The sequence below is a fragment of the Globicephala melas genome, chromosome 11 (assembly GCF_963455315.2).
Source record: "Globicephala melas chromosome 11, mGloMel1.2, whole genome shotgun sequence".
Taxonomy (NCBI): Eukaryota; Metazoa; Chordata; class Mammalia; order Artiodactyla; family Delphinidae; genus Globicephala; species Globicephala melas.
This window is the reverse complement of record NC_083324.2, coordinates 87,018,201-87,039,776: the sequence shown is the minus strand read 5'-3', so window position 1 is coordinate 87,039,776 and position 21,576 is coordinate 87,018,201. Positions and strand designations below refer to the sequence as shown.

Sequence of the window (21,576 nt, the reverse complement as noted above, 5' to 3'; positions counted from 1 at the left end):
CTGCAGTTCACCACGATACACATGCATAGTATGCATTCAAATATATTTAAATAACATTTAGAATTTATTATTACAATCATATAAAACAATTATTAAAATCACCTATAAAGACTACCCCCAACCCCAGACAGAATCACTGTCTTAGCATGTATTATTTCCTTCCACTCTTTTTTCTACACATGTCCACATTCATAAAAATGGAATTTTAGGGCTTCCCTGGTGGCGCAGTGGTTGAGAGTACACCTGCCGATGCAGGGGACATGGGTTCGTGCCCTGGTCTGGGAAGATCCCACATGCCGTGGAGCTGCTGGGCCCGTGAGCCACGGCCGCTGAGGCTGTGCGTCCGGAGCCTGTTGCTCCGCAATGGGAGAGGCCACAACAGTGAGAGACCCGCGTACCACACACACACAAAAAAGGAATCTTAATACATGTATTTGTTTTGTGGTTTTGATTTTCCATTATATTGTAAGCATTTTCCAATGTCATTAAATATTCTTTGACGACATCATTTTTAATGGATGTATATTAGTATCATAATTTAATCATTCACCTCTTTTGGACCAATTAGGAGCTTCCAATTTTGCACTATTATCGATAACAGTTGAACACGCTTATGAATAAATTTGATTTCCTTAAGGTAATTCAGTTCCTAGGAATTTATCCTATTATAGGATATAAACTTTAAAAAAATTCTTGCTTAAAATTTATGGCTAACTTGCCTTCCAGAACGGTTGTACCAATTCATACTCCCACTAGCAGCATATGAGTTCTCATTTCATAATGTTTTCAAAAACACATGGGTAACTCAAATTGCCAACATGATGGGAGAGCAATTATCTGCCTGAATCTGGCCTCGCCTGCAAAAGGAATTAAGGTTCCTTCTTGCTGCTTCCCTCAGAAGAAAACTCGATTTGCGCCCTTCTGTGAGCAAAAAGGAATCAGTTCACTATCACCAACTTAAAAGGAATCAAGTATCAGCTTTATTACAAGCAGTTGTTGAGCTTCCCCAGGGAGAACAGTAAATGTTCCAGTATTGTTAATCACCCATATTCACAGAGAAAACATGGAGGACACTGGCTTCTACATGTATTGATACAAACTACATTAGCAGCACTAATAAAAGTGTATCTTGTGTGTCGTCCTCACCATTTAACATCAGTCTTGATTACTTTCAGAATGGTAACAAAATTGCGAGCCCCAGAATCATCTGAAGTACAAGTTTATGTGCTCTCCCCAAATTAAAAACATATATACGTTATTGGACACAAACACTAACATACTCCAATCCTGTTCAATTCCTGTCTGTGCTCTTACTCTAAGTAAGTATGTTAAGCACATAGGTTCACATGCATGCTCAAAAGAGAATAGCTATCGCATCAGGCTGCTTTAAAACGCCAAGTTCAACTTCAAATCACTGCTTCATTCCTCAACAAAATCCTAAATAAGATTTTTAGGCTGAAATAAATAGTAGTGTTAAACAAATTCCGTTCTGAAGGAGAACTGGTGGTTGCTTGCATGTTCTTAATGAGACTAGACACTGGAAAAGAATCTCTTATTGACCATTTGTGATTTAAAACATCTTATCAATTTCAGTACGTACCCGTCCATTTATGTTTCTGACATTATCCGAGAAGATGGATTTATATCAGTGAGGCACTGTGCATTTATGGTGACAGGAAAAAAAAATAATTCTGCTGCTTAATAATGCCCTATAATTTTTAAAAAAAAGACATACCCTCCAAGAACTGGATAAAGTATGGTCACTCCACAATCAGGGATCTAAATCACATTCTACTTACAGGAGCAGACACATTTTTGTTGTATCCTTTCCCAAACAAAAGTGTCCTTTCTCATTCAAACAGTCTACACTTTTGTGTGTAAAGTCAGAGATTTCTTAACACAAGAAGATCCAAAAAATGCCAGAGAACAAACATCACCTAAGGAAATTTATCATGACTATGCCTATGCCACTGAAAGCGGAATGGACAGGAACTGATTTCCATCCTCCCCTGCTGTCAAACCCCAAATCCACCCCATTTCACAAGCACATGACTGTCTTCTCTTTATTTGCTCTTTATTTTTTCCTTTCGGTAACTTTCCACAATTCTGATTATATTAAAAATGACATAACAGTCATTCACGAGTTTACAGTTTTATGGGCAAAACCACTGGAGGAGGAGATGTGACAAGAACAGAGTGAAACGTGGAGAGTGGAGGCATGACCAGGACCAGGGGACAGCTGTCAGCTCATCAAAGGGTATGGAATCATATAAAAATGGGTATTCATTTCCTAGAGCTGCCATAACAGATGACCACAGATTGGGGGGCTTAAAACCAGAAACGTAATGTCGCACAGTTCCGGAGATCAGAAAGTCCCAATCAAGGTGCTGGCAGAGTTGTTTTTTTCTGGGAGCTTCGAAGGAGAATCTGTTCCATGCTTCTTCCTAGCTTTTGTGGCTGACGGCAACCCCTGGAGTTCCTTGGCTTGTGGCTGTGTCACTCTTACCTCCACCTCCATCTTCACATGGCCATCTTCCCTGTGTCTCTGTGTCTGTCTCTCTCGTGGCCTTCTTAGAAGGACACCAGTCATGATGAATTTAGGGCCCACCCGAATCTAGTATGCTCTCACTTTAGCTAGTTACATCTGCAAAGGTCCTATTTCCATATAAGGACATATTCTGAGGCTCCAAGTGGACGTGAATTTGGGGGAACACGCGTCAAGCCAGTACACGATGACATGCTCACATTTGACCTTCCTATACAAACCTGAAATAGGTAACTACATTCATTCCACAGTCTTTGGTCACCTCTGTCTCCTATAATTGTGCCTGCCATATATAGCTTCTCAGTCAGGTCTGCTGAATGATGAATGAATGAACCTTTCAATGCAGGACCAAAGCTCTTCCTTGGAGTGTGGATCTGATCAATGGAGGCTACTCTCTTACATAAATCCCATCCACTATCTCCAGAGTTGTTTCCTCTAACAAGGATTGAGAAGGTAAAAGGAAGTAAAGATGCTTGCAGGGCAATCTGAGTGCAGAGTTTTTACTTGGTATAATCCTCCCTGAGACCCTTTCGGCTTTCTCAGCCACATTACATTTAATTCAACCACTATTACTTTTAATATACTAAATTTGCTTCGGTGGCTTTCCAAAGGACCCTACCTAGATTTAGACAAACCACTCTCTCTCCTTTCACATCCATATATAATCAGCTTATTTATAATAAGTACAAACTGGAATAAACAAATTTGGGGATAAACACACGACACTACCTAAGCGTACAAATCAATGGATGAGAGCAGAAGTGCCCATGCTCACCACCTACAAACACTCCGTGCACTGGGGTCTCAGTGAGTATGATTCACGGGCGATGGGCGGCACCAGCCAGTGAGAGCAGATGAGAGGCCTCCTGCTACACAGGTCCAAATGCAGGGACTCACGAGGTGGAAGGAAGGGGGCGCGGGAGGGAGGAGGCGGCCAGCAGGGAAAGCTCTGTAAAGCAGTAATCTTTGAGCTGGGTTATAAAAAGTGAAGTGAGAGATTTCCATGCACTTAAGGATGGAAAAGGGGCTTCTAATCAGGGGAACGAGTAAGGCAGAGGCGCAGAGACATGAAGTAACCAAGCGCATGCACAGACCCTAAACTTTTCTGCACTGCTGCCACATGCAGTGCACACAGGGAGGCGATGCAGCAGAGGAAGCAGGTCCAAATCACCATTGGCTTTGATACTCTAGAGAGCATAGACTGGAGAAGAGGTGCAGGATGGAAGGAAAGATGGCCAATTAGGAAAGGTGCAGACATGGTGATCCAGGGTGGTGGCAGTGGGCATGAGGGGCAGTGGACGGATTCTGGGGACTGCCAGGCTGCTGACATAAGAATGTGGGTGGCAGGGAAAGGAAGGTGGCTTTCTGAGACCTCCACAAGCACCTCACATGTCTGTGCTCCTGCAGAGCTATTCCCTTTGCCAGGAATACCCCTCCTCCTACTAAAATGCATGGTGTCTCTGACACCTGGCACTGTGCATAGCATATTGCAGACTAAAAAACTGTTGTAGAAATGAATGAATGAATATACACTTGTGTCCTAAAAAGAAAGATGATATAGATGAGAAACAAATAATAATCTACTTTAGGCTAAAGTCAAAGTTTTTTGTTCAATATCCCAACCAAATATGGCTGGAGGGGCTGTTTAATTGAGGCTCCTGGAAGCATTAAAAAAAAAAAAAGGACTGACAAATACTAGAGTATTTAACTCATTCCTTTAGTGAACATCTATGAAGAGCCAGGAACTCTTCTAAGTATGGGGGACATGGTGGGGGGGCCCAGTTGTGAGGTTGAACCAAAAAAAATAAAGTTTGCTGATTAAACACTAGGGAAAGTTATGACCACCATTTAAAACTACTTTTGAGACTTCCCTAGTGGTCCAGTGGTTAAGATTCCACCTTCCAATGCAGGGGACAGGGGTTCGATCCCTGTTCAGGGAACTAAGATCCCACCTGCCGTGGGGCAATTAAGCTGGCGCGCAACTACTGAGTCCACACACCACAACCAGAGAGCCGACATGCCGCCACTACAGAGGCTGCGCACTCTGGAGCCCACGCACCACAACTGGAGAGAAGCCCGCGCACTGCAGAGGAGGATGCGTGTCACAACTGAGACCCAATGCAGCCAAAAATAAATAAATAAATAAATAAATATTGTTAAAAGGGGGGCCTTCAAGATAGCGGAGAAGTAAGATATGGAGATCACCTTCCTCCCCACAAATACATCAAAACTACATGTACATGTGGAACAACTCCTACAGAACACCTACTGAACACTGGCAGAAGACCTCAGACCTCCCAAAAGGCAAGAAACTCCACACGTACCTGAGCAGGGCAAAAGAAAAAAGAAAAAACAGAGACAAAAGGATAGGGATGGGACCTGCACCAGTGGGGGGGAGCTGTGAAGGAGGAAAAGTTTCCAAACACTAGGAAGCCCCTTCACTGGTGGAGACGGGGCGTGGGCAGGGGGGAATCTTCAGAGAGCGCAGCCACAGGGGTGCGGAGGGCAAAGAGGAGAGATTCCCGCACAGAGGATCCCTGCCAACCAGCACTCATCAGCCCAAGAGGCTTGTCTGCTCACCCGCCGGGGTGGGCGGGACCTGGGAGCTGAGGCTCAGGCTTCGGAGGTCAGATCCCAGAGACAGGACTGGGGTTGGCGGCGTGAACACAGCCTGAAGGGGGCTAGTGCGCCACAGCTAGCCAGGAGGGAGTCCGGGAAAAACTCTGGATCTGCCTAAGAGGCAGGAGACCATTGTTTCAGGGTGCATGAGGAGAGGGGATTCAGAGCACCGCCTAAACGAGCTCCAGAGACAGGCATGAGCCGTGGCTAAAAGTGCGGACCCCAGAGACGGGCATGAGATGCTAAGGCTGCTACTGCAGCCCCAAGAAGCCTGTGTGCGAGCACAGGTCACTCTCCACACCTCCCCTCCCGTGAGCCTGTGCAGCCCACCACTGCCAGGGTCCCGTGACCCAGGGACAACTTCACCGGGAGAACATACGGCGCACCTCAGGCTGGTGCAATGTCATGCCGGCCTCTGCCGCCACAGGCTTGCCCCGCATTCTGCACCCCTACCCCCTTCCCCGAGTGAGCCAGAGCCCCCAAATCAAGTGCTACTTTAACCCTGTCCTGTATGAGCAAAGAACTTATGCCCTCAGGTGACCTACACACAGAGGTGGGTCCAAATCCAAAGCTGAGCCCCGGGAGCTGTGCGAACAAAGAAGAGAAAGGGAAATCTCTCCCAGCAGCCTCAGGAGCAGCGGATTAAATCTCCACAGTCAACTTGATGTACCTGCATCTGTGGAATACCTGAATAGACAACGAATCATCCCAAATTGAGGAGGTGGACTTTGGGGGCAACTGTAGACTTAGGGTTTCCTTTCTGCATCTAATTTGTTTCTGGTCTTATGTTTATCTTAGTTTAGTATTTACAGCTTATTATCATTGGTAGATTTGTTTATTGATTTGGTTGCCCTCTTCCTTTTTTAATTTTTTTATATATATATTTTTTCCTTTTTCTCTTTTTGTGAGTGTGTATGCTTCTTTATGTGATTTTGTCTGTATAGCTTTGCTTTTGCCATTTCTCCTATGGTTCTGACTGTCTGTTTTGGGGGGATTTTGGGGGTTTTTTTAGTATAGTTTTTAGCGTTTGTTATCATTGGTGGATTTGTTTTTTGGTTTGGTTGCTCTCTTCTTTCTTTCTCTCTTTCCTTTATTTTTTTACTTTTTTATTTTTAATAATTCTTTTCTATTTTAACAACTTTATTTAATTTCCTTCCTTCCTTCCTTCCTCCTTCCTTCCTCCCTCCCTCCCTTCCTCCCTCCCTTCCTCCCTCCCTCTCTCCCTCCCTCCCTCTTTTCTCCCTTTTCTTCTGAGCCATGTGGCTGACAGGGTCTTGGTGTTCTGGCCAGGTGTCAGGCCTGAGCCTCTGAAGTGGGAGAGCTGAGTTTAGGACACTGGTCCACCAGAGACCTCCCGGCCCCAAGTAATATGAAACAGCGAAAGATCTCCCAGAGATCTCCATCTCAACACTAAGACCAAGCTCCACTCAACGATCAGCAAGCCACAATGCTGAACACCCTATGCCAAACAACTAGCAAGACAGGAACACAAACCCACCCGTTAGCAGAGAGGTTGCCTAAAATCATAATAAGTTCACAGACACCCCCTAAAACACCACTGGACGTGGTCCTGCCCACCATAAAGACAAGATCCACCTCATCCACCAGAACACAGGAACCAGTCCCTCCACCAGGAAGACTACACAACACACTGAACCAACCTTTGGTGTCTTCCTGGGAGCAGACACCAAAAACAACAGGACATATGAACCCGCCACCTGCTAAACGGAGACCCCAAACAGAGTAAGTTAAGCAAAATGAGAAGACAGAGAAATACACAGCAGGTGAAGGAGCAAGGTAAAAACCCACCAGACCAAACAAATGGAGAGGAAATAGGCAGTCTACCAGAAAAAGAATTCAGAGTAATCATAGTAAAGATGATCCAAAATCTTGGAAATAGAATGGACAAAATATAAGAAACGTTTAACAAGGACCTAGAAGAACTAAAGAGCAAACAAACCATGATGAACAACACAATAAATGAAATTTAAAATTATCTAGAAGGAATCAATAGCAGAATAACTGAGGCAGAAGAAGGGATAAGTGACCTGGAATATAAAATAGTGGAATTAACTACTGCAGAGCAGAATAAAGAAAAAAGAAAAAAAAAAGAATGAAAAGAATTGAGGACAGTCTCAGAGACCTCTGGGACAGCATTAAATGCATGAACATTCGAATTAAAGGGGTCCTAGAAGAAGAAGAGGAAAAGAAAGGGACTGAGAAAATATTTGAAGAGATTATAGTAGAAAACTTCCCCAATATGGGAAAGGAAATAGTAAATCAAGTCCAGTAAGCACAGAAAGTCCCATACAGGATAAATCCAAGGAGAAACACACCAAGATACATATTAATCAAACTATCAAAAATTAAATACAAAGAAAACATATTAAAAGCAGCAAGGGAAAAACAACAAATAACACACAAGGGAATCCCCATAAGGTTAACAGCTGATCTTTCAGCAGAAACTCTGCAAGCCAGAAGGGAGTGGCAGGACATATTTAAAGTGATGAAGGAGAAAAACCTACAAACAAGATTACTCTACCCAGCAAGGATCTCATTCAGATTAGATGGAGAAATTAAAACCTTTACAGACAAGCAAAAGCTGAGAGAGTTCAGCACCACCAAACCAGCTTTACAACAAATGCTAAAGGACCTTTTCTAGGCAAGAAACACAAGAGAAGGAAAAGACCTACAATAACAAACCCAAAACAATTAAGAAAATGGGAATAGGAACATACATATCGATAACACCCTTAAATGTAAATGGATTAAATGCTACAACCAAAAGACACAGACTGGCTGAATGGATACAAAAACAAGACTCGTATATATGCTGTCTACAAGAGAGCCACTTCAGACCTAGAGACACATACAGACTGAAAGTGAGGGGATGGAAAAAGATATTCCATGCAAATGGAAATCAAAAGAACGCTGGAGTAGCAATTCTCCTATCAGACAAAATAGACTTTAAAATAAAGACTATTACAAGAGACAAAGAAGGACATTACATACTAATCAAGGGATCAATCCAAGACACAATTGTAAATATTTATGCACACAACAGAGGAGCACCTCAATACATAAGGCAAATACTAACAGCCATAAAAGGGAAAATTGACAGTAACACAATCATAGTAGGGGACTTTAACACCCCACTTTCACCAATGGCAGATCATCCAAAATGAAAATAAATAAGGAAACACAAGCTGTAAATGATACATTAAACAAGATGGACTTAATTGATATTTATAGGACATTCCATCCAAAAACAGCAGAATACACTTTCTTCTTAAGTGCTCATGGAACATTCTCCAGGATAGATCATATCTTGGGTCAAAAATCAAGCCTTGGTAAATTTAAGAAAACTGAAATCATATCAAGTATATTTTCCGACCACAACGCTATGAGATTAGATATCAATTACAGGAAAAAGTCTGTAAAAAATACACACACGTGGAGGCTAAACAATACACTACTAAATAACCAAGAGATCACTGAAGAAATCAGAGAGGAAATCAAAAAATACCTAGAAACAAATGACAATAAAAACACAATGACCCAAAACCTATGGGCTGCAGCAAAAGCAGTTCTAAGAGGGAAGTTTATAGCAATACAATCCTACCTTAAGAAACAGGAAACATCTCGAATAAACAACCTAACCTTGCACCTAAAGCAATTAGAGAAATTAGAACAAAAAACCCCCAAAGTTGGCAGAAGGAAAGAAGTCATAAAGATCAGATCAGAAATAAATGAAAAGGAAATGAAGGAAATGATAGCAAAGATCAATAAAACTAAAAGCTGGTTCTGTGAGAAGATAAACAAAATTGATAAACCATTAGCCAGACTCATCACGAACAAAGGGAGAATACTCAAATCAATAGATTAAAAATGAAAAAGGAGAAGTAACAACCGACACTGCAGAAATACAAAGGATCACGAGAGATTACTACAATCAACTCTATGCCAATAAAATGGACAGCCTCAAAGAAATAGACAAATTCTTAGAAAAGCACAACATTCCGGGACTGAACCAGGAAGAAATAGAAAATATAAACAGACCAATCACAAGAACTGAAATTGAAACTGTGATTAAAAATCTTCCAACAGGGGCTTCCCTGGTGGCTCAGTGGTTGAGAGTCCGCCTGCCGATGCAGGAGACACGGGTTTGTGCCCCGGTCTGGGACGATCCCACATGCTGCAGAGCGGCTAGGCCCGTGAGCCATGGCCACTGAGCCTGCGCATCCGGAGCCTGTGCTCCGCAACAGGAGAGGCCACAACAGTGAGAGGCCCGCATACCGCAAAAAAAAAAAACTTCCAACAAACAAAAGCCCAGGACCAGATGGCTTCACAGGCGAATTCTATCAAACATTTAGAGAAGAGCTAACACCTATCCTTCTCAAACTCGTCCAAAATATAGCAGAATGAGGAACACTCCCAAACTCATTCTACAAGGCCATCATTACCCTGATACCAAAACCAGACAAAGATGTCACAGAAAAAGAAAACTATAGGCTAACATTACTGATGAACATAGAAGCAAAAATCCTCAACAAAATACCAGCAAACAGAATCCAACAGCACATTAAAAGGATCATACACCATAATCAAGTGGGGTTTATCCCAGGAATGCAAGAATTCTTCAGTATACAGAAATCAATCAATGCGATAAACCATATTAACAAATTGAAGGAGAAACACCATATGATCATCTCAATAGATGCAGAAAAAGCTTTCGACAAAATTCAATACCCATTTATGATAAACACCCTCCAGAAAGCAGGCATAGAGGGAACTTACCTCAACATAATAAAGGCCATATATGAGAAACCCCCAGCCAACATCGTTCTCAATGGTGAAAAACTGAAACCATTTCCTCTAAGATCAGGAACAAGACAGGGTTGCCCATTCGCACCACTACTCTTCAACATAGTTTTGGAAGTTCTAGCCACAGCAGTCAGAGAAGAAAAAGAAATAAAAGGAATCCAAATCGGAAAGGAAGTAAAGCTGTCACTGTTTGCAAATGCCATGATACTATACACAGAGAATCCTAAAGACGCTACCAGAAAGCTACTAGAGCTAATCAATGAATTTGGTAAAGTAGCAGGATACAAAATTGATGCACAGAAGTCTCTTGCATTCCTATACACTAATGATGAAAAATCTGAAAGAGAAATTAAGGAAACACTCTCATTTACCATTGCAACAAGAAGAATAAAATACCTAGGAATAAACCTACCTAGAGAGACAAAAGACCTGTATGCAGAAAACTATAAGACACTGATGAAAGAAATTAAAGATGATCCAAGCAGATGGAGAGGTATACCATGTTCTTGGATTGGAAGAATCAACATTGTGAAAATGACTATACTACCCAAAGCAATCTACAGATTCAGTGCAATCCCTATCAAAGTACCAATGGCATTTTCACAGAAGTAGAACAAAAAATTTCACAATTTGTATGGAAACACAAAAGACCCCGAATAGCCAAAGCAATCTTGAGAAAGAAAAACGGAGCTGGGGGAATCAGACTCCCTGACTTCAGACTATAGTGCAAAGCTACGGTAAACAAGACAGTATGGTACTGGCACAAAAACAGAAATATAGATCAATGGAACAGGATAGAAAGCCCAGAGATAAACCCACGCACATATGGTCACCTTATCTTTGATAAAGGAGGCAAGAATATACAGTGGAGAAAAGACAGCCTCTTCAATAAGTGGTGCTGGGAAAACTAGACAGCTACACGTAAAAGAATGAAATTAGAACACTCCCCTAACACCATACACAAAAATAAACTCAAAATGGATTAAAGACCTAAACGTAAGGCCAGACACTATGAAACTCGTAGAGTAAAGCACAAGCAGAACACTCCATGACATAAATCACAGCAAGATCCTTTTTGACCCACCTCCTAGAGAAATGGAAATAAAAATAAACAAATGGGAACTAATGAAACTTAAAAGCTTTTGCACAGCAAAGGAAACCATAAACAAGATGAAAAGACAACCCTCAGAATGGGAGAAAATCTTTACAAATGAAGCAACTGACAAAGGATTAATCTCCAAAATATACAAGCAGCTCATGCAGCTCAATATCAAAAAAACAAACAGCCCAATCCAAAAATGGGCAGAAGACCTAAATAGACATTTCTCCAAAGAAGATATACAGATTGCCAGCAATCACATGAAAGGATGCTCAACATCACTAATCATTAGAGAAATGCAAATCAAAACTACAATGAGGTGTCACTCCACACCAGTCAGAATGGCCATCATCAAAAAATCTACAAACAATAAATGCCGGAGAGGGTATGGAAAAAAGGGAACCCTCTTACACTGCTGGTGGGAATGTAAATTGATACAGCCACTATGGAGAACAGTATGGAGGTTCCTTAAAAAACTACAAATAGAACTACCATATGACCCAGCAATCCCACTACTGGGCATATACCCTGAGAAAACCATAATTCAAAAAGAGTCATGTACCACAATGTTCATTACAGCTCTATTTACAATAGCCAGGACATGGAAGCAACCTAAGTGTCCATCGACAGATGAATGGATAAAGAAGATATGGCACATATATACAATGGGATATTACTCAGCCACAAAAAGAAACAAAATTGAGTTATTTGCAGTGAGGTGGATGGACCTAGAGACTGTCATACAGAGTGAAGTAAGTCAGAAAGAGAAAATCAAATACCATACGCTAACACATATATACGGAATCTAAAAAAAAAAAAAAATGGTTCTGAAGAACCTAGGGGCAGGACAGGAATAAACACGCAGATATAGAGAATGGACTTGAGGACATGGGGAGAGGGAATGTTAAGCTGGAACGAAGTGAGAGAGTGGCATGGACATATATACACTACCAAATGTAAAATAGATAGCTAGTGGGAAGCAGCCGCATAGCACAGGGAGATCAGCTGTGCTTTGTGTCCACCTACAGGGGTGGGAGAGGGAGGGTTGGAGCGAGATGCAAGAGGGAGAAGATATGGGGATGTATGTTTATGTATAGCTGATTCACTTTGTTATACAGCAGAAACTAACACACCATTGTAAAGCAATTATACTCCAATAAAGATGTTAAAAAATATATTTAAAAAAACAAGGGATTACAATTACTCCTCTAAAGGACACATGTATGTTATTGTTAAAAATAAAATAAAATTACTTTTAATGCTATAACTTCACGACTATATTGTCATCTTTGTTGCTGCCATATTTTCCATATTTTATTAGCAGTACACATTGTTAAAAAGTAAAGAAGTTTGTGAACATGTTTCAGAAAAATTGAAAAATTATGCTCTACAATCTGGGAGGAAAGGAATAAAGAAAGGAGGCAATTCAAAGAGAAAATGGTAAAATCGAAAGGACCGAGGGTAAGAGGAACCGATGCCCAAAAAGCTAGTCTGAGACCAAACTACGGTCATCGAAATCCCAATGCAACAGTTTTTGTGTCCCAAACCACACTTTGCCTTCCGAAGCCTCTTCACAGTGGGACAGTTTAGTTGCACAACTTGCAAAGTTCACAGCAATGGGCAGTAATCTGTAGGTCTTTATTTCATTGACTGTTCTCTACCAACTCATCCAACGAAAGGCAATTCAACCTGAGAGGAGAACCCAGGCTCTCCCTGACTCCAGGCTGCCTGCGTAGACCATGACCAAACTCCTAAGGAAATAACGTGGATAATGTACAATGTGTCATGAGAAGTAGCTCTGCTTTAGTACCCATTCCTCAAGATTCATAAAAAGTTGCTCCTAAACAAATACCAACAGAGCAATAGAATTTTCACTGATCCACCGCCGTCTTCACCCAGTCACCAATCAGGAGAGGCGTGGCCCCCAGGTTAAGGCTATGGTAACAGACAAAATTTTTAGAAGAAGTATGGAGACCCTTGCTGTGCTAGGCATTGCCCTTCTCACGCTAGAAGTCTGGGGGATCTGGGGAGGGGCCAGGGCAGCCAGGCAGCACTCACGGGGCTCAGGGTAGCAGCTATTCATCAACTAGTATGGAAGAATTTTGTATTATTAACCAGTAGGTGATAAACACCAACTCTGTGTTAAGGGCCTTAGAATAGGGGTTGGCAGACTTTCCCTGTAAAGAGCAAGATTGTAAATATTTTGGCTTTTGTGGGTCATATAATTTCTGTCATAACTACTCAACTCTACCACTGTAGTGCCAAAGCAGACAGAGACAACACATAAATGAGTGCCTGGGTATGTTCCAGTGTAACTACAAAAACGGGTGGCCGGACAGATATAGCCCGTGGGCCATAGCAGAGCTCACCGTCTCACAGAGCAATCAAATCTTCAACCTCAACCTCATTAGCACAGTCTTACCAACCGATTTAATGAGCTGCCGATGACTCTTACGCGCGTGCTTGATCTTTACAGACCCCAAGGGACCGAGTCAAGGGACTCAGCAGTCAAGGGGCTGCTGGACTGAGTCAGCAGTCCAACTGTCCCCACACAAATTAAGATACTCACCCAGAAAAATCTGTAGTGAGAATGCCATAGTGGAAGATGTATATTCGGCTGATGTGGCATATCGTAAGGTAGCCCATTGCTACAAAAAAGGAGTATCTGGAACCAAAAACAGAGGATCAGATTGTTGCGCACCCGTTCAATCAACTTTCTCTTCTTTCTCTCCCTCCCCCGCCACGTGCAATTAGTCACAAAGTCCTATGTGGTCCATCTCCATCCCAGCCCATCCCCTCTCCTCACTTTCACACCCGCTGCTCTGAGCCCTTCGTCTTTTCTCACCTGGACCACTGCAGTAGTTCTCAACTACGGCAGCGTAATGGAATCACCTGGGGAGCACCGGGCCCCACCCCCAGTTACCCTGATTTCATTGGGGTGGGGTGCACCTAGCAGGTATAATTCCAACGTGCAGCCAGAGCTGGGAACCGCTGGCCTGTAAGGTCCTTCACTCAGATTTTCCTCTTCACAAACCATCCTGTTTACACAATGATCTTCCTAAAATACAAACCATCACCATACTGCCAACCACTCCCTTCCCAAAACACTTTGTTCTCTTGGCTTCCATTCCCCTTGTTTCCTTCCCAGCTCTCTGGTCAGTTCTTCCAAGGCGTTTGCTCAGCTCATCTTCCTCAATCTACTCCTTAGGTGTTAGCATTCCCAGTGCTCTGCTTAGGACCCTCCCTGCTGATGCCTGAGGCTTCAATTACCACCTACCTACTCATGTTCACTCCCCGGCCTCCTTCAGAGACAGGTCCTGACCATCCTATAGTATAAACCCCCAATGCACAGACACACACCATTCAAAACATTCATCAACTTGTACCTATAAAGATCGGTGATAATCTGATTAACAACCGTCTCCCTTACAAGCCTGAAAGCTCTATGAAAGCAAGGATGGTCATGTGTGTTTCATTCACCACTGTGTGCTGAGTGAACCTACTGTGTGCTGAGTGAACAAACAACAAATGAATGTTACTGGTCTTAAAAGTCTCCAGTGGATCCCCCTATCTAATCACATCAGAACTCCTGAACACAGCATCCAAGGTGCTTCGCATGCTAAGCTCTACCTTTCCTTCTGGACTCATCTCCAACCATGTTCCATATCCACCCTGTGTTAAACCACAGTGGACTGCTCCCTTTCCACAACTACATCCTGCATTTTCAGGCCAGGAATCTTTCTCCTTCCTCTGCCTGCAACTCCTTGCTCCCTCCTATGGTCTAGCTGGAAACTATCAGATAAGGCTCAGCTCCAATGTCACCTGGCATAGTCTTGCTGTATCCATCCCACCCCCACTCCCAACACCATTCGCTGCTCCACTGCCTGTATTTCTCTAGTGCTACCTGCTAACATATATAATTATAACGTTAAAATCATATGTATGGATCTGTTTCCCCAACTCTGAGCTTTCATTTTCCTCCATCTCAGGAAAAAAGTCTGTATCCTATAGAGCTGTCCTAGAAAGAATATATTAGCAATAATGATAGGAAATATTAAATGTAATAGAACATTAAGTGATATACTAAATAAGGGTCTATAGATCAAAATAGTGAAACATAATATATTTACGAGGGCTCAGCCTAGCACCTGGCACTAAGCAAGTACTCCAGAATTGGCAACTGCATCACCAAGTTCCCACATGAGGCCTTCCATCCCAGGAGATATTATATTCTGTTCCAGTCGGTTCATATGAGGTAAGTGACTACCTGTGATTTCTGCCCAACAGAGTGGCTTGGGAAGGAAACAGAAATGGTACCCCAAGAACTCTCTAGATAAATCCTGAATAACAACAATCAGTCCTGAAATGGGTTAGTTCCACATAGCTGCAAATGTTCCCTGTCCCCTCCTATTCCCAGCTATGCATAGGACAGGGCTCATAACTCGGTGAAAGGAAGAGGAAAACAATTCACAGAGAACCCAGAAATTCTAGTCTTGAAGAGAACTTAAGCTCGAACCACCACAAACCCTACATTTCATAGGCAGGAAACCTGACATGTGAAGAAGCTGCCCGGCTTTTCCAAACCCACACTGCTGGAAAGAGCCAGGCTTCCTGACTCCAGCTTCTTGTTCTTTCCCAGCAGCAACAGGAAACAACTTCCATCCATCGGGAAATGTGAACCACTCCCTATTTCTGCAGTATTGGCAACCACACAAGCAAAGAAAGAGGGGAGGAACTTGTTCTGGCATTTTTTCTTTTCGGTCTTATGACATGGCTCTCTGCTACCACAACATTATTTGGGGGAAACAGTCAGAGCCTGTCTGTAAAGTCTCTGCCAAAGCTGGAAGATTCCACTCCTGGCCGGAGACTAACCCAGAGAACCTGGAAATGCAGCTCGACCCTCTGCAAAACAGACTGCACCTCACCAACATCACACAAGTGTGGGGAAAGGTGACAAATTACAACTGGTAAGGCAGCTGGAAATGTGCTCTAGAGATGCAACAACGCTTTTATAAATCATTTAATTGCTTCCAACATCAAGTGCAGGAAAAGCCAGGCATCTTTACCTCCCAGGGAAAAAAGCATTTTGTCATAATATGAAGCATTTCCAAAACCCATTCGTACCAAATTATAGAAATACGGATTTCCTATTTCCCTTCCGAAGGAATGACTCTATCCCCTTCAAGGAGGGCACTTAGAAGAGAGATGATTAGAATTCAAATTTCCAGAGCTCCTTTGAATACAAAGTTGAATGACTATTCAAGTTAAAAGCAGGCAAAAATATTTTCCCTTACAAATCAGAAATTTATTGGAAGTAATTACAAGATTATACACTCAAAAATTAAATTACAGTGCTTTTAAGAAGGAAAACGATTGTGCTAATAGTCTCAGTAATCAAAGAACTTTCTGAGGCTGAAATAAGGCATCTGCTTTTTAAGAGAAGCCATCAGAAAGGAAGTCATAGAAGGGTGAAGCTCTTTTCAAGTATACTCAGTCATTCCATAAATATTTATTGAGCCTTTATTTGTGCCAGGTATTGTTCTAGGCTCTGAGGCTATAACAGTGAAAAGGAGGGAAAAGTCTTTGCTCCCACAGAGCTTCCATTCCAGTGTTACTGAGGCTGAATTAATTCTGAGGTTTCAGAAAGACCATGGGAAACAGAGACAGTGCAAAACAGCTCTTCCAGGTATCTCCCTGGATTGTTCAAGCGTGTAGTCTTCAAGGGAGAATTAAATTACTTCTGCACTTTGAAGTCAAAATAGCATAGTAAGAATATTTCTTCCTTTTTTTTAACACTTATTGGAAATATGTAAAGTATACACAATTTTGACCTATTTCATACTCAGAAAACCTCAGCCAAGTTCAAGATAACAGACATACCCATCACCCCCTAGGTTGCTTCATGCCTCTTGTGGTTCCTTTCACATCTCCCCGAGCCATCTCACCCCTGGTTACCTCTGATCTGATTTCTGTCACTACAGATTGGCTTGCATTTTTGAGAACAGAATTTGTGGGTCCTCCTTCATTCAGCATGTTGATTTTGAAATTCATCCATGGCACTGTGTGTAGCAATCATTCATTCTTTTCTATTGCTGAGTAGTATTCCATAGTGTGACCATCTGGGTTGCTTCCAGGTTGGTGCTATCACAAATGAGGCTGCCTCATTCTGACAAACTCTCTTTTTCCTGAGTCCCAATTCACATCACACTTTTTTTCCATAAAGCTTTCTCTGAAGACTCCCAGCATTTACGGTCTCCCATCCCTCCTTTCTGATATCCCAAAGCACTTAGGTTACGCCACATGAGGCAAATGGGGAGGGCATCCCTTCATCCTAGAAATATATTTCAAAGATTGTTCATTGTTCATTCCCAGGGTCTTACCTGTGAATATTGGATGTGCTTGCAGTGACCATGATTCCATAGCACATTAACACCAGCACAAAAAGATGCACAGAGTACCTGTAGGCCATCATGGGGAGGAAAGGGAAACACTGAATATATTTCATATTAACATACCTCTTGGCCACCCATACTGCACCTCCACCTCCACTCCCACAAAAAAGCAAGTGATCAGTTACCCCATTTTTATGTAGGAGAAAATAAATCAAGTATTTTCGTCCTATGTAATTAAGATACTGTGTGACACTAGGAAGACATGACATAGTCTGCCAACTGCAGTGAAGAGAGTTCTTTCTTTCAATTTTAAAGTATCAAGACCACAACCGAGCTGCCCCAGATACCAAAATACTCATCATCCTTTCTCAAATTTTCATTGAAGGAAGAAGAGCCATAATCTACTACCCTGAACGAAGTCACAAATTCTCTTAAGTTGTACTTCTAGAAATGTTCATTCCTAAAACTTCTTCCCCAAGAAGTACCCCTCCCAGGGGATTTGCCCAGCTTTCCTAGTAGAGAACGTCTTAGACCACAGGTTTTCTCTGTTAAAGAATGACACATTCCCTAACACCATCACGAAAACTATTGTTCTATTCTAAATGCAGGATTAACACCAGTATCTCTAGCAGTGATGCAAGAAAAACACCAATATCTACAACAGTTAGGAAAGGTCCCTCGTTGGGAAAATTAAACCTTAGAACATTCCATTTACATGACCCAAGGTGAGATCAGCAGAAGTCTAATTTTAAGAAAAACTCACTGAATTGATTTCTAATGAGTCCGTTTATTGGTTCCAGTTTCTTACAGTAAATGGAGATTTCGCAACATCCCCAACATTTTACAATACGAGTAAATATCTTTTTTTTTCCTTAGGGCCTGGGAAATGCCAAGAATATCGCTACAAAACCAAATGATAAATATTAGAATTCAGGAGGCTCGTACTCACCAGCCAAAACAAAAGATGACAAAACAGATGCCAAAAATGGTGGCGAACGCATGCCGGACATCGGGACTGGTTTTACCAGGACTCAAGTAGCTGCGGAACCAGAAAGCAGCAAACAAAGCAAAGAGCTGGCATGCCACAAAATTCACCTGTATGGGAAAAAAAGGAGAGAATCGAGACTTTTACTGTTTGGCCTGTGTGTGAGTTTTCCCTACTTCTTTCAGATTCTACGTCAAGGTGCATCTCAGACTTGGATGTTTTCCTCAGTAGAGCATTCATTTGGAGGAGGTGCGAGAGACGGAAAAGATAACCACACCCTCATCTGGTATAAGAAGTGACAAACCCAAAACTTCCTTCTCCAATCTCTGAGACTAGGCAAAACTGCCTTCCCACCAACAAACCGGAGACTTTCTATAGGAAGGGGCCTTATCAGACTGTGAGATCACTTTGCTGGGTGTCTTCCCCTCCCCCACCACCCAGCATTACGTTCTTCTCGAGACGCAGATGAATCAAATCCATGAGGCTTCCCTCACTGGTACCTCAGAAAACACATGCTTCTCCAAAACAATCATCAGCTGTTTTCTGAGTCTAATTTTTCTCATTTTAAATTAACACGAAATAAACAAGAACATTGCTCAAATCCAAGGTGCACCAGTAAAGACCCACAAAGTAAGAACCAGCCCTGCAATGAACTTTCAACATCAAAGCTATCCAGTTATGCAGAATAGGCACCACATCTCCTTAGAAAACTCTCAGTGATCTCTCTCTCAAAAATATTTTACCTAAAAGAAACTATAAAATAATTCCCCAATACCCTTAGAAAAGATCAGCTGATTTAACACAAAACCAAAATACATTAAGTGGTTTAACCATTAATTAACATTGGAAAAGCAGTTTAAGCTTTTTAGAGTATTCAGCATGAAAACTTCGGTATCAATTTGCTTTTAGAACGGATGGAGGATAAGAGTATCTGAATAAACCCTCAACTTCAGTCTCGACAGTTTTTCATGCTACAAAAAAACTGTGGCTGTTAGTGAAATGCATCAGGGCTATGCTCCAAGGTAGGGCTGCAAGCAGCCAACGTCAGCTCCACCCAAAGCTCATTTGTTTTCCCAATAACAGGAATACTTTAAACTCCTTATAATTCATAGAAAATAACACTTTCAGAGAATTTCTTGTTTTTAAAATTGACTGTGCTGTGTTTCCCCTCTATTTGGAGATCACCCTTCCCCAGTCTTTCCAAAAACTAATTCCTACTACTGTTCATACTTGATTTCTACCTTGAAAGACAGGAGATGAACTGGGATCCTATCCTGCATGATGTGGTCATATCTCTTTATAGCCTAAATGCACAACCAACAACACACACACACACTCACACACACACGCACACACATATACACAAAAAGAAAAATAACTGTCTTAGCAAGGTTCAGAATGTAACGGAATTGGCAACTAGAAAGTCAAAGTTATGATTATTTGTAGACGATCGGTCATACATTGTTGCATTCTCTCAGCCCACAGTGAGAGCAGACCAGCCCACAGTGAGAGCAGAACATAGTTACTCAGAAGAGCAAGCAAGGGGAAATTTGCACCATTCTTTTTGGCTGGCCAGTAATTATTGAGCACCCTTGTGCATGAAGAATGGTTCAGGGGCTAGAGCAGCAGTTCTCAAAAGTATGGTCCCCAGACCAGTAGGAGTAGCACCACCTGGAAACTTGTTAGAAACGCACACTCCCCGGCCCCACCCAGACCTACTAAATGAGACATTCCCAGAGTGGGCCCAGCAATCTGTGTTTTATCAGGCCCCCCAAGTGACTGTGGTGCACACTCGAGTTTGAGAGCCAACAGGACAGAGGAGAAAAAAGGCATGATCCCTGCCTCCAGGAGTTTATAATCTAACTGGCAAGAGAACACAAATAACCTACAAGAAATTGTAAAGTAACATCAACATTGTGTGCCTTTAGATCCAAAGTAAATGACAAGAAGTTCATCGTTAAGGAGGGATGAGATTCAGGCAGACAATCAGGAAAACTGTTGAAACAGGTGAAAATTGAGGGATGTTACGAACATTAAAAAATTATAAAAATAATGCCTGCATCCTATCCTCAACCATTCTGATTGATCTGGCCTGTCGTCAGGCCTTTTCAAAGTGTTCAGGTGATTCTAACATGCAGGCAGGATGGCGACCTCCTAGATTAGAAGAATAAAGAGAGAGACCTACAGAGGCACCCATTAGGAGCCGGGCTTTCCCAGAATGCAAAACACAAATACAGGACAGGGAGGTTGGACCGTGCTAGCTTGAGGCAAGGATGAAGTGGAAGAGATTTAAGAGTGATCAAAGCCTGACTGCCATCACTCAGCCAACCCAGGGCTCCTCAGGGCTCCTGAGCTGGGCTGGTCGTCTTCAAGACCCCTTCAAACCTATCTCCAAGGAAGAGAGGGCCTCACTGTGGGAAAACTACATCTAGTCTTGTCACGCCAGCAACTGAAAAGGAGAAAGAGAAGACTCACTTGGCCATTGAAGCAAACTGCCATTATTTAGTCACCATAATGTCATACGTAACCAACTGAATGCCCTAGTCCTGACACTGAAAAGCCAACTGGTCAGGCTTAGGTAATTCATGGATTAATTCCACAAACATTTAGTGGTTGACTCTATGTGTTAGATACTGGGGACAGTGAGCGAGACATTGTCACTACCCTCAAGTCAAGAAGAGGAGCTTTACACGCTCTGGGTTTCAATTTCCTTTTATGAACTGGTCTCTAATGCCTCTTCCAGCTCTAATGGTCTCTGATTCCATACATATCTAACCAGAATCTTTTCCCTTAACTGTTCATGGTAAATGTGCAAATGCAACACTTCAATATGGATTAAAAGCTTTCCCCTATATACAAACACAACCCACACCCCCCGCCTCTTCCCAGGAGTAAGTCACAGATGGCTAGCTGAGGGTTCAGGGCAAACTGTTCCAAGGTAAAAGTAGAAATACACAATAGCAGCACTTAGTTCTAGCAGGAAGGTTCTAGCAGAATTGCTTTTCAATTACCAGAGGTACAGCTTAAAAGGTACGGGCTGAACCACAAGTAGTCACCACTTCACACCATTAGGATGGTGATTATTTTAAAGACAAAATAATGAGCATTGGCA

The 21,576-nt window shown here is 42.3% G+C and overlaps 1 protein-coding gene across 1 annotated transcript in view; it reads right to left on the bottom strand.

The window, feature by feature from the left end:
* The window catches only part of MBOAT1 (membrane bound O-acyltransferase domain containing 1), a 112,606-nt gene that overhangs the window by 38,490 nt on the left and 52,540 nt on the right, over positions 1-21,576 (bottom strand). The window contains exons 2-4 of the mRNA XM_030881300.3: positions 18,429-18,574; positions 17,468-17,545; positions 13,657-13,752 (exon numbers count right to left, since the gene is read on the bottom strand). Of these exons, the coding sequence (XP_030737160.1) occupies positions 13,657-13,752; positions 17,468-17,545; positions 18,429-18,574 (320 nt within the window). The remainder of the gene's footprint in view (positions 1-13,656; positions 13,753-17,467; positions 17,546-18,428; positions 18,575-21,576) is intronic.